Source organism: Amblyraja radiata, chromosome 16, assembly GCF_010909765.2.
Source record: "Amblyraja radiata isolate CabotCenter1 chromosome 16, sAmbRad1.1.pri, whole genome shotgun sequence".
Lineage (NCBI taxonomy): Eukaryota > Metazoa > Chordata > Chondrichthyes > Rajiformes > Rajidae > Amblyraja > Amblyraja radiata.
The window spans coordinates 32,273,584-32,287,127 of record NC_045971.1 but is presented as its reverse complement, the minus strand read 5'-3'; the positions used below and the strand labels follow the sequence as shown (position 1 = coordinate 32,287,127).

Below are 13,544 nucleotides of genomic sequence, written 5' to 3'. Positions count from 1 at the left end.
GCCCATTGCACCGGCGCGGGGGCTTTGCACTGTCTTCACGTCGGCGATTGCAGCAGGACCGTGTCAGGACCAATTGGACACCGACCACCAGGCCCACCGCAAACACGGAGATCCCAGAGACCCACAGCCAACAGCAGCCCAGCCCAGCCCCACTCCCAACTACAGAGGAACCTGGGTTGCGGATGACGGGGCGCAGCTCGGGGCGTCGTAGGGGCCCATCGGGGAGCGGCCACTCAAGGCCACGCCGGGAGATGTAGGGCCCTGCCCCGGTCTTGATGTTGGAGCCCCCTGCGGGCGCTAGCAAGTCCGCGGCAATTTACAGCCGCGCCGGGCGTTGTAAGGCCCCCCTCCAGGTCACTCTCAACCTTTATGATGTTTGCTCTCAACCCCGTAATTCGGGCGGGAGAAGTCGCCGCTGCCGGTGCCCCGCAAAGCAGTCTCCCACCGGAGACCCGCGAGCTCCCGGTGTCACCATCCACCGGAGTCGGGTCGCAGCAGCTCGCCCCCGCAGCTCTCCACGCTCCGAAGCTGGCTAGCTCCACGGAGGTAGGTCCGTAGGTCCACAGCTCCCACCGCCGCCCACCGACCCCCAGGCCCACTGCAAGCACGGAGATCCCAGAGACCCACAGCCAGCAGCAACTCCAGCCCAGCCCCGCTCCAACTCCAGAGGAACACGTAGGGGCAGAAGCTGATGGTGTGCAAGGTACGTCTTGTTCTTGGGGTGGTGGATGAGGGGGCGCAGCTCGGGCTGTGGGCGGACTGCCACTTGTCGCTGTAGCGGCCCATCGGGGAGCGGATTCCTCTCGAGTTGGAGGGGGAAGGGGGTATTGTGCTGTTTGATCGCCCCCTGCTATCCCAGGGACAGGGAGACACAGCGGCTTTTTAGACTGGTGGGCAATCACTTCCAAAGTTCTGCCCACACAGTCAGTACACCTCTCCTACACTGCATTTCATACAAACATTTATTCTGCAAGAAAAAACGACATTGAAGACTCAAACTCGCGATCGAGTAACTGCCAGGATCAATGCGCAAACTCGCGACCTTGCGGATATGAGCCGAGCACTCTACCACTGAGCCAGCCATTAAAATCTACGCTAAAAAATTTCCATTCCGAAGACCGACAAATTCTGAATTACGAAAAGTGTCTGGTCCCAAGGCTTTCGGATAAAAGGTTGTGCACCTGTACAACTTAAGGTTGTTACTTGCCATGGCTTCTGCATCTCTTCCTAAACCTGTGGGGGGTTTTTTGCCATCTGACAGTCAAGGGCAGCAGTTGCCTGGGAAACATCACCATCTGAAGATTCATGTCTCAAGTCATATCATCTTGATTTGCAAATGCATTACCAGTCCTTCACTGTTGGGTCTAAATACTAGAACTCCCTATCCAATACCATAATACAATGGCTCAAAAAACACTGCCATCTAATGTGCGGTTAGAGATGGGCAATAAATGTTGGCCTCAGATGACCCTCAGATCCCAAAAATAAAAAGAGCAAAGGTGTGACCTATCTGATGTCTTTGGCAATGTGGATTCCTCAGTCCACTGGTTATTGCATTGCTATTTGTCGTGACTTGCTATGTACAAAGTGTTACATTATTTTGTGGAAGTGTCAGGTTTTTTGGTTTGTCATTAAAGCCCTTCTTGATTGAATTTTCCTTTTAACTAAAAAATACCAATTTGAGGCTTTAGTGCAAAAGAATTGGGGATAAATGAGAATTGAGTGATCTGGAAAGCAATGACTGGAAATAAAATTCACTGTCCCCTTCAAAAAGGGAATTTGATCTTAAAATTCAAAATAATCCTTTTCAATGGTTCAATGGTACTTATTTGTCATGTGTACAGTGACATTTTTGTTTCATACAATTCAGTGACAATCCAATATATAAGGAACAATCATACTAATTATCGTACGTTGCTGTGCAGGTAGATACATAATTCTCTCAAAGCTTTAAGATGTGCATTATAGGCTGTTCAAATGTTCTTCCCTGATCTTGTACATGTCCAGCATGAGAAGCTTACAACTAGCTAATCAAAGGGAAGAGCCTTAATGTTTTGACCTGACTCCACTTTGAGCATTTTGGTAGCTAATTTTGCAGGCCAACGCCAAATGCAGTTCTGAATCATGCTGCATGTCAATGCTTAATCTCATTGAGCAACAAACTATTAAGGCAAAATAATTGCTTCCTTAAGTCAAATGCTGTGGTGTTGACATGTTAAACTTTTAGCATCTCTTGTATGTGTTTTGGTAATATGTATTCTAATGTATTGTCCTGGGTTTTCTTTTGATGATGCATCTTCCAAAAATGATGTTTCCCTTTAAAAAAACACACTGCAGTGACTTAAGCTCTTCAGCTTGTTTTGATAAATTATTGATCCTGCAGCAGCCTGGTGTTTTCTAGTATATCTGCATTCTTTATCCCAACGACTCTTTTATTTTGTGTAAAGCCTCAACAGCAACTGTGATTATATGACATTTCAGCTGGGCCTAAATTTGTTCTTATAAAACATGTTTCCAATGGGCATCTCTGAGCAGGAGGAAACCTAGACTTTCCCCTTGTTTCCATAGTCAATATTGCCCATTGTCCCTGAACTGTATCTTCATTGAACTGTTGAATAAATTGATTTAAATGGATATTAACTTGGGTATTACTGAATTGAGCGAAGATCCATAAAGCTGGTTCAGCTTTGAGTAGAATGAAGGGGAAGTAGTTTTATTCAGTATTTGTAGTGAGTAGTCAAAGGTACCCTTTTAGAGAAGGTGAATGCTCCTAAATTATACTTTCCTGATTTAAATAAATTTGCTCAACTAACGTGATTAAATTTGTGCAGTTTCATAATACTCATTTGAGAATTTTTTTTTTCTTGACTACGGTTTAATAACTGCGCAAAAACGTATACTTAAATTCTGGAAAAAGATAACAGTCCCCATAGTGAAGATGTGGATCACAGAAATGACCGAGACACTACATCTAGAAAAAATAAGGTTTGTCTTGACTGACAAACCAGATCAATTTTCAAAAATATGGTCTCCTTTTATTGAATATCTTCAACAACATAATGGTTGAACACAAACTCAAAACCGATGGTAGGGTCGGGTGAACGGGCGTATGGAAGGGTAGTTGGATGTATCTCCGCTTCTTTTACACCTTTGTTAGTTCCGGATAATTTTTTTTCTTGTTTTTCTTTAAACATTTTTTTCTTTCCCTTTTTTCTTCTTTCTTTCCCTTTTTTCCTTCTTTTTTTCCTATCTAGTTATTAGTTTATAAAATGTTAAAACTGAAGTAGTACGAAAATTGTATAACTGTTATGTCGATCATTTTTTTTTGTACAATTGCTTCTAACAAAAATTAAAAAATGAAGAGAAAAAAAAGAAAATATTTTCAATACGAAGTATCCAGTTTATGTATAAGCAGACAAAGGCATTATCCAATCAATTTGTGCACTTTTCTGTTCTGTTTTAGGTCATGATTCCAAAGTTTCTGCTCCTTTGCCTGGTTGCTGGCCTGGCTTCAGCCATCATTTGTCCAGATGGGCACGATTGCGGCGATAACACAACCTGCTGTAAGAAACCAGATGGAACATATGCCTGTTGCCCTTTACCCAAAGTAGGTTCCACTTGTTGGTCTTTAATAAATTGCTTCTAGTGACTCTTCAGGCTTTGCCACTCGGGTTGAAATGCTTGTACCCTGTAGTAATTTTCTACACATTCCTTTAAAGTTTTTGCCCCTCTAAAGAAACTGGTAGAATTTTGAAATGGTTCAAAGAGTAATTGATGCTTGGTCATTTGTTACTCAACTCCACTCAATAGTTTATTGGTTCAGAGGGAAGAAAATCCACCTTTTTGTCTGACATTTTCCACAGTAATGTATTTTTACACAGTAATATTTATATAGCCTTAGCTGAGAAATTTGAGATTTTGACTCCTGGGGTTGGTATATTTGTTTCCAAAACCCACATAACTTTTGCGTGCCTATTTTAGCGTTCCTTAATGTGAATAAACTTAATGCCAGTTTCTTATTTTATCTTGAGTTTACATATTTGCTTTAATTCCCCTCGTCTTTTTCTTTACCCACGAGTCAGTTTTAAGAATAAGTATCTTTGTATATCCAAGTGTAAAACATTCGGGTTGTAATCCAACCCGCATCCTTTTTGCACATTCGTAAAGCTTGCAGTAAATTGACCTTGTCAATAATTTGCTAACCTTATGTCTGCAGCTTTCAGGTCAGTGTTTGCCTCCAACCAGAAAGTGACCTAACAATTAGAAAACTTAAATAACTTAAATGTACGTTTTTCAAATGTCATTTCCTTCCATGTACATTTCTAAATTGTTTTTAGTTCCCTAATATACCAATAGTGGTGTTCTTTCCTCCTTTGTTCATGGGTTTTTCAAATATTTGTAAAATGTGGATGTGTGAGAGTTGAAAACTGTCTCTTCCAGATATGACTTGCCAATTGGTGTGTCATCACTTATGAGAACTGGGTTCAGATCTTGTTTTTAAAGTTGAATTAAGCATTCACTGTTTTTTACTATGCCGCCAGAGCCATAGCTTATGGATATATATATATATATTTGTTTATCCCCTTACTACCTTTCCCTACTATCTAATAACAAAGTTAAGTCAACTTTGAAAAGCTTCAGTAAGCACAATTGAAGCTTAAAGCCTTTTAGGCCTGACACATGAGTCTTGTTTTTAAAGTTGAATTAAGCATTCACTGTTTTTTACTATGCCGCCAGAGCCATAGCTTATGGATATATATATATATATTTGTTTATCCCCTTACTACCTTTCCCTACTATCTAATAACAAAGTTAAGTCAACTTTGAAAAGCTTCAGTAAGCACAATTGAAGCTTAAAGCCTTTTAGGCCTGACACATGAGGGCACTGTTTTAGTCCATTGCTTTTTTTTTTCTGCTAGAAGAGGCTTTGTCCTCAAAAGCAAGGACCCAGAAAGAAAACATTTGTGTTATTCCCCTTTATCATGTATCTGCACACTGTAGATAGCTTGATTGTAAGCATGTATTGTATTTCCGCTGAAAAAAGCTTTTGCTTTGCACTGTACGCTTGACAATAAACTAAACTCAACTCAAAATGCTACATTTGCCATCGCTCCCCAAAGCCCAATAATGATGTGCTTTGAAAAGCTTGATTGTTAATGAATCATATTTGAATTATTTCATATAATTTAAGGAGTATTCTGGGGGAGGGGGGGGGACAGATTAATTTAGTGTGGATCAGTGCTTAGGCCTGATGTTGTGGCCATTCTGGGAACTTGGTTGCATGAGGGATGTGACTGACAGCTCAATGTTCCAGGGTTTTAATGTTTCAGATGTGATAGAGAGGGAGGGAAAAGAGATGGAGGCGCTGCTTCACTAACCATGAAGAATATCATGGTACACTCAAAGGACATGGCGGAGGGTTTATCTGCTGAGAAGATAGTGGACCAAGCTCAAAAAGAGGAAAAGTGCAAGCACTCAAATGGGATTGTACTATAGGCTTCCCAATAGCCAATTGGAAATAGAGGAACAGATATGTAGAGGGATTACTGAAAGATACCAAAGGGACAAGGTTGTCTTAGTGGGTGACCAAACTTCATCTATGTCCACTGGGTCTTGCTCGGATGGGGCAGAATTTGTTAGGTGTATCCAAGAGGTTTCTTGAAGCAGTATGTGGATAGTCCTGTACCCTATGTTGAGGGATACACAAAATGCTGGAGCAACTCAGCTGGACCGGCAGCATCTCTGAAGAGAAGGAATGGTGTGATGTTTCGGGTCGAGACCCTTCTTCAGACTTGTGTTGAGGGAACAAGCTTGGCCAGGTAACTGGTGTTTCAGTGGAAGAGCATTTTGGGAACACCGCAACTCCATAATTGTTAAGATTAATTTGAAGGCTGGACCATGTGGGTAAGTACTGAATTGTAGCAAGGCAAATTGCAATGTTATTGAGCAGGAGGTTTGTTACATTGGAAGTAGTTGTTATTGGGCAAGTCCATATCTGACGTGTGGGAATTGCTTAAAGGGCAATTGATCAAGAGTGACAAGTTCCACTAAGGAGAGGGATCAGGATGTCAAAGTAAGGGAAAATTGGGTAACCAAAGAGGTCGTAAATTTGGTCAAATGAGAAAGCATAAACACGTTTTTAAAAGATAAAATCAGACAGCCTTTGAGGATTATAAAGCAAGGAGGAAAGATTCAAACGATTGTGGCCACAAAATGGCTTTGGCAAATCAGATTAAAGAAAATCCCATATTTTTTTATACTTAACATTAAAAACAACGGTAAACAGTACAAACTCAAGGATAAAGGATGGAATTTGTGCTTGGAGTCAGGGGACATAGACGGGGTACTAAATTAGTACTTTGCAGCTGTTTTTACCAAGATGGAGATCAGTGAGATCGGTGTGGAGTACATTACTCCCATATGGAAGAGAATAAGTTAATTGGGGATAGTTAGCATTGTTTGTCCATGGCAGGTTGTGTCTTACTAACTTCGAGTTTTTTTTTTGAAGAGGTGATGAATGTGATTGATGATGGTAGGATTGTGGATGTTGTCTATGCATCGTCCTCCATGGTAGGCTGATCTAAAAGATTCAGGTGCACAGGTTTAACAGTGAGTAACTTGGTGGTATGGATTCATTATTGGCTTACTGATAGAAGGTTGTGGTGAAAAGACAATATTGTGGCTGGAGGTATGTGGTCAGTGATGTTCCATAGGGATCGGCAGGGACCTCTATTTCTAATATATATAAATAACTCTGACATAACCTTAGATAAATTGGTTAGTAAGTTTGCAGATGACACTAAGATTGCTGGGGTTGTGGACTTGGAAGGCTGTCAAATTATACAGCGGCATATGCTGCAGATTAGTTATAAAAATAGGCAGAGAAATGGCTAATGGAGTTTAATCAGAGCAAATATGAAGTGTTGCACTTTGTGTGATCGAATGTAATGGGAAAACAAATGAATAAGGAAGAACCCTTAACAGCATTAATACATGGGGATCTTGGAGCCCAAGTCCATAACTCCCTGAAAGTGGCAACACAAGTAGATAGTGATAAAGAAGGCATATAATTTGCATCCCTTCGTTAGTCAAGGCATTGAGTATAAGAGTTAGGATATCATGATGTGGCTTTTTCGGACTTTGATTAGGCTACATTTGAGTATTGCATGCAGTTCTGGTCGCCCCAAAACAAGAAGGACGTGGAGGCTTTGAAAAGGGTGCAGAGGAGGCTTACCAGAATGATTAACTGCAGGGAGAGGTTAGAAATGGACTGCAAATCTACTTCAGCTAATTTGTGCAGGGGGACTACATGGGTTTAGTTTGGGGTGATTATTATTTGAAATATAGACTCTGTATTCATGCATAAAAATCCCTGGTGCCATTTTATAGTCAAAATAACTTAATATGGATTGAATCGCTTACTTGTTAAGACTGTCTACAAAGCGTAAGGTTTTGTATTTTCCACTCAAGATTGCATATTTCTCTGTTGCAGGCAGTTTGTTGTTCCGATATGTTGCACTGCTGTCCTGAAAATACTACCTGTGATACAGAGCATTCAAGGTGCAATGGTGTGACTACCGTACCCTGGATGGAGAAAGTCCCAGCAATCAGCACTACCCTGGTAAATCAAGATTAAGTTCTATGCTGTAAATTAAGCAACAGAAATTTCATTAAATTGTGTTACGAAATAAATTAAGTAATTTTCAAGCCAAAATTACACTTTTTACATTTTGGTCAAGTGTATGGTATTACAAATTCTTTCATTTCAATTTTTTTGCTTTTTCAGTATTCTAGATTGTTGAACTGGCTTGAGGACTTAATAATTAATAATTATTTATTAATCATTTTATTTCTCCAGGTATATCCGCTTCACAATTTTCTGTCTAAGACAATGTGATGTGAGCTCATTTTTATGCAGACCTAGCTTACATTCTGCCATTGTTTGACAAGCCATGACAGTCTTCCCATGTGGTTTATTTGAAATTGCAAGGAATAAGCTTGCCTGACGACATTCTGAGCACTTTTTTGGTCCCAGCATTTAGCTTCCTTATCTCGGTAGTTTATCAAGCCAGTTATCCCTGCTCAAGAAAAAGCTGTTTATAGAGTCATACAGTGGGAAATGGGCCCTTTGGCCCAAATTGCCCACACCGACCAACATGTACCTACTACACTAGTTTTTGGTACCTACACTACCTATGTTTGGCCCATATCCCTTTAATCCTGTCCTATCCATGTACCTGTCCAAATGTTTCTTAAACATTGCGATATTACCTGCCTCAAATAACTCCTCTGGCAGCTCGTTCCATAGACCCACCACTCTCTTTGTGAAAAATTACCCCTCGGGTTCTTATGAAATCTTTCCCCCCTCACCTTAAGACTATGATCTCTGGTTCCTCGATTCCCCTACTCTGGGCAAGAGACTGTCTACCTGATCTATTCCTTTCATGATTTTGTACACCGCTCCAAAATCACCTCTCATCCTCCTGCACTCCAAGGAATAGTCCTAGCCTGCTCAATCTCTCCCTATAGCTCAGGCCCTCGAGTCCCTTGACGACCACTAGGGGCGCTGCATTGAAGGCGCCTCTGCCTACAGACTCTGTTTTTTCCCTTTTTTAAATTTTAGTTTGTCTAAACTGTTTGTTTTGGGGTTACTTTAGTTTTTCTATGTGGGGAAGGGTAAGGGGGAAACCATTTCTTAGTCACTTTCTGGCGGGGATGCGACTATTTCTCCGAGTCTCGTCCTCGCCCCACTCCCTCCCAGCTGGATCGGAGCGGCCTTTCCTACCAGAGACCGGGGACCGGACCACTGCTACTACAGCGGCGACGTGGCACTGGGTTCACCGCGGAGCGGGCGATACCTACCTGGACTGCCGTTTGGAGCTCCGGAGCGTTGGGCCTGCAGCATTGACATTATGGAGCTGTGGTTCGTGGAGCTCCCAACGTGGGCGGCACTGACCGACATCGCGGAGTCCTGGGGCCCTTTGCCGAGGGCTGCCAGTGTTGAATCTCCGCCCAGCGCGGCCTGGGGACGTCGGGAGCTGCGGACTCTGGTGGGAAGCGGCCGTTTTGGAGATCCAAGCCACTGAGGTTGGCCTCCAGTCCCGACGGCGGAGAGCCAACATCCCGGCGAGCGGGCCTGAGCGGCGGGCTGCCCGGAGCGGCGACTGCGTAGGGCTCCGGAGGCCCCAACCACGGGTGAATATCGAGGAAGAGACTGACTTTGATGCCTTCCCTCACAGTGGGAAACTTTTGATTCTGCTGTGTGGGGATGTTTTATGTTTAAATCTATCGTGTGTTGTGTTCTTTATTTTAATGTATGGCTGTATGGTGATCACATTTCACTGTGCCATCTGGCACATGTGACAAATAAATATATCTTGTATCTCTTGTATCCTGGCAACAACCTTGTAAATCTTTTCTGCACGCTTTCCATCTTGACAACATTTTTCCAACATGATCCCTTTAACTGAACACAATACATGTTCACTATAACTGAACACAATACTCTTAATGTGGCCTCACCCACATCTTATATAACTGCCACATGACCTCCAAACTTCTATGGTCAATACTCTGAGGAAGGCCAATGTGCCAATAGCCTTTTGATCATCCTATCTACCTGCGGTGCCACTTTTAAAAAGCTATGAACCTGCATTCCTAGATCCTCTGCTCTACAACACTCCCAAGAGACCTATCATTCATTGTGTAGGTCCTGTCCATGTTAATCTTCCCAAAATGTAACACGTCTCATTTCTCGCCATTGAATTCCATCCTCAGCTGAACTGCCCAACTGATCAAGATCCTGCTGCAATGTTTGACAACCATCTTCACCATCTGCAATCTACGTTTGTTGACTGATTAGTCGGAGTACTGTAGTTCTTTTATTTTGCAGAGAAATCAAAGGTTTCAAATGTCTTTTATTGTCACGTTCCATAAGGTACAGTGATATGCGAACTACCATATAGCCATACGGAAAAAAAAGCAACAAGACACATAATTACATAAAAGTTAACATAGACATCCACCACAGCGGATTCCCCACACTCCTCACTATGATGGAAGGCAAAGAAGTCCAAACTTCTTCCTCTTTATTCTCTCGCGGTCGGGGCAGTCAAACCATCCGCAGTCGGGGTGGTCGAAACTTCCGCATCGGGGCGGTCGAAACTCCCCCGTCTTGGAGTCCCCTAAGTCGGTCTCTGACCGCGAGCTCCGTGATGCTAAAGTCCGCAAGCACCCACGGTGGAGCTCCGAGGTTGATCCCTGGAAAAGGGATTGCGAGCTCCATGTTGATAAGCCCACAGACTCCGCGGCGGAGCTTCTCGAAGAAGGTCTCCAGCAAATGCCGCCAATTCCTCAATGTTAGGCCGCAGTGCGGAAGGAGATACGATACGGAAAAAAATCGCATCTCCGTCGAGGTAAGAGGTTAGAAAATGTTTCCCCACATAGACCGTGGTGAACAAAAAAGCTTTCAAATGAATGAGAAATTATATCTTGTCTCTCTAATTCCAGTGGGAAGAAGTCGAAACCACCCCACTTGTGCAAGCAGGAACAACGAATGCAGTGACTGAAAATGTGTGTCTGGATAATACTGAATGCCCGCCTGAGTACACGTGCATGCCTACTTCTAAAGGAGTCTACGGCTGTTGCCCACTCACTGATGTAAGATTGCTTTGTTTTAATGTCCTTCCTTCATGATTACTATCTTGTGCACACCACAATGGCTTTTTCACTGAACATTTTGCACCATTACTTGCTGTCACCAGTTTAATGCAAGTAAAACATAATGGAACACGAGTTCAAATGAGTAAATGCTTTTGTAGAACCTCAGAATATTAATTTTTCATAAATTTGCTCGTAGCCTTTTATCTAGTCGGAGGTTTTTTTAATATAAAATGCTGGTTTTAATTTTTTTCCTTTCTGTTAAGGCAACCATATGCAAGGATTGGGAGCATTGTTGTCCAAAGGGATACGAGTGTGATCTAGCCAAGGCCAGATGCAAAAGGACTGAAGTTGATGAAGAATTACCATTGGTTTCTGCAGTCAGAAACCTGCGTACTGCTGAGAGTGAGCTTTGTGGGAACATGTCTTGCTCTGAGGGATATACCTGTTGTACCTCTACAGACTTTGGTTGGGGATGCTGTCCTATGAAAAATGTAAGCCCTGAATGAAATTACCTTTTATGGTTTCTCTTTGAAGCAAGTACCAATACAGCACCTATAATTCATAACTAACTTTCCATACATATATTGACACTGAATGTTTTTATTTTTTATTTTATGTGAAAGCAAAATGCTACAAATCTGTAGGTCAGCCACCATCTGTGAGGAATTGGTGTGCTAGGCCAAAGACCTTTCATCGTATCTTGTGGGAAAAAGTTAAGAATTAAATTATGGGAAATGCCAGAGAAAGGGAGAAGAGGATGAGTGAAGGGCCTGTCCCACTTACGTGTCCTTGTCGTCATGTTGAGGTGCACGGGCATCGTATGGCCGCGCGGGGCCAGTCCCACTGAGAAGCGTGGAGGGGTATGTAGTTGTGTGCGACATCGCTCGGGGCTCCGAAATTTTTGTAGCGAACGAAATCTTTGCGCGCCAATGGCCTGTCGCATAACTGACGGCCAAAGTGGGACAGGTCCAAGACCCTGGCGCGACGCAACGTCTCACCTCCAACAGCAGCAGAAACAGGCAAACGATCGTCGAACTCGGCCTGGGGCTCACGGCCGTTGAGGTCCAGATCCGCCCCCACTTCTACACCCAGAGCGGGGCCAAGAAAATTGAAGATAGACACAATGCTGGAGTAACTCAGCAATGGATGACGTTTTGGGTCAAGACCCTTCTTCAGTCTCGACACGAAACATCATCCATTCCTTCTCTCCAGAGATGGTGCCGGTCCCGCTGAGTTACTCCGGCATTTTGTGTCCATCTTCAAATTACGTCACGCGCTCCAGACGGCTGTGCGGTCGAATGAAATTGCGCACGACTTTCGCGGGACCGTCGCGGCTCAACGCGACCACGAGGTCGCGTAATTAGCGTGCCAAGGACATGCAAGTTGGACGGGCGTATGTGTTTTTGAAGGTGGAACTCATTCTTCTCTCCAACATAGGCTTAATAAACTGCCCTGCAACTTAAGGCCTGAAACTGAGCATTGAAGCTGCTCTCTTTTGCAGCCAGTGAACATGTTTACCAACTGTTGGCAGATTCACTTAGTTCAGGACAATTACTTTTCTGTAATGATACAAAATGAAGAATGCACCTCCGGGTTTTTTCTGATGTTCTCGCATTTGACTTGGTCAAACATCTCTATTGACAGGAATTCATAGGAAATCTGGCTGAGAAATTAGCCATTTAGCCCGACCATGTATTGGGGTCATAATGAATCATTAGTTTTTATGCTTCTCTATCTATGATTTCAAACACCTAACTGCCAACGTTTGGTAGCTTATGTCTGGGTATTTAGCTGACCTTTTCTCTGGCTCCTCGAAAAATGTGCCTTGCTTTGGACTGCTCATCAAAACATCTTCAATTATTGAAGCTTAATGCTGAACTTAGCAGATAAACACTCAGCTGTCAATGTTCAGGAGCTCCTGTGATGAGAGAATTTCAAATATGTTGCAAAATATCGCTTTATTACACAGCAAGTATTACACACAACAACAAGATGGCGGCGCGCACAGTCGCAACGGCTCGAAGCTCTCCCTTTCGGTGCTTTTTTTGTGTGTTTTTGTTTGTATGTCTGTTTGACAATGTTACGTTTTGTCGTGCGAATCTCACCTTCAGCCGACAGGATCTTCTGATTATCGGATTACAGTGTAAACAGGCAGTTAAGTGTGTTTTTCTGCATTCACGCAACATACCGGAGGAGATAGCCAGGACACCGGGCTCTCCGTGGATTGTTGTCGGCCCCAGTAAACGCCGTAGACGGAGGAGGCACAGGAAGCAAAAGCGTGGTCGCCGGTCCGGACTACTCGCTAGGCTAAGGCAACAACCACATAAACCACCGCTACCCAACATCATTCTCACCAACGCCAGATCTATCACCAACAAAATGGACGAACTAAGACTACAGGTCGCCGCAAACAAATTCATCGCGGACAGTTGCATTCTGTTAATAACAGAGATGTGGCTACACGCACTTGTACCGGACGGAGCCATTGAGCTAGCAGGCCGCACAGCATTTCGCTGGGATAGAAACAAAGACCAAAGGAGGGGGGTTATGCATCTATGTTCACAACAACTGGTGCACAAATACCACAATCATAGACAGACACTGTTCTGCTGATTTGGAGTACCTGATAGTTAGATGCAGGCCTTTCTACCTTCCACGTGGGTTTACCGTGGTCATAGTTACAGCTGTGTATATCCCACCGGATGCTAATGCTAGCATAGCCCTAGGCTACCTCCATAGCGCTATCAGCAAACAAGAGAACACCTACCCCAAAGCAGCCCAAATCATAGCTGGTGATTTCAATCACGCAGACTTAAAATCAGTTCTCCCCAAGTTTGAACAACACATCAAATGTGCAACCAGGGGAGAAAATACATTAGACA

At 43.3% G+C, this 13,544-nt stretch overlaps 1 protein-coding gene across 3 annotated transcripts in view; it reads left to right on the top strand.

The window, feature by feature from the left end:
• Nucleotides 1–3,462: 3,462 nt before the first annotated feature.
• grn (granulin precursor) overlaps nt 3,463–13,544 on the top strand; it is a 48,723-nt gene continuing 38,641 nt past the window's right edge. For all 3 annotated transcript variants that reach the window (XM_033035413.1, XM_033035412.1, XM_033035414.1), the window contains exons 1-4: nt 3,463–3,607; nt 7,493–7,621; nt 10,510–10,659; nt 10,926–11,153. In XM_033035413.1, coding sequence (XP_032891304.1) covers nt 3,467–3,607; nt 7,493–7,621; nt 10,510–10,659; nt 10,926–11,153 — 648 coding nt within the window. In that variant the 5' untranslated portion in view covers nt 3,463–3,466. The remainder of the gene's footprint in view (nt 3,608–7,492; nt 7,622–10,509; nt 10,660–10,925; nt 11,154–13,544) is intronic.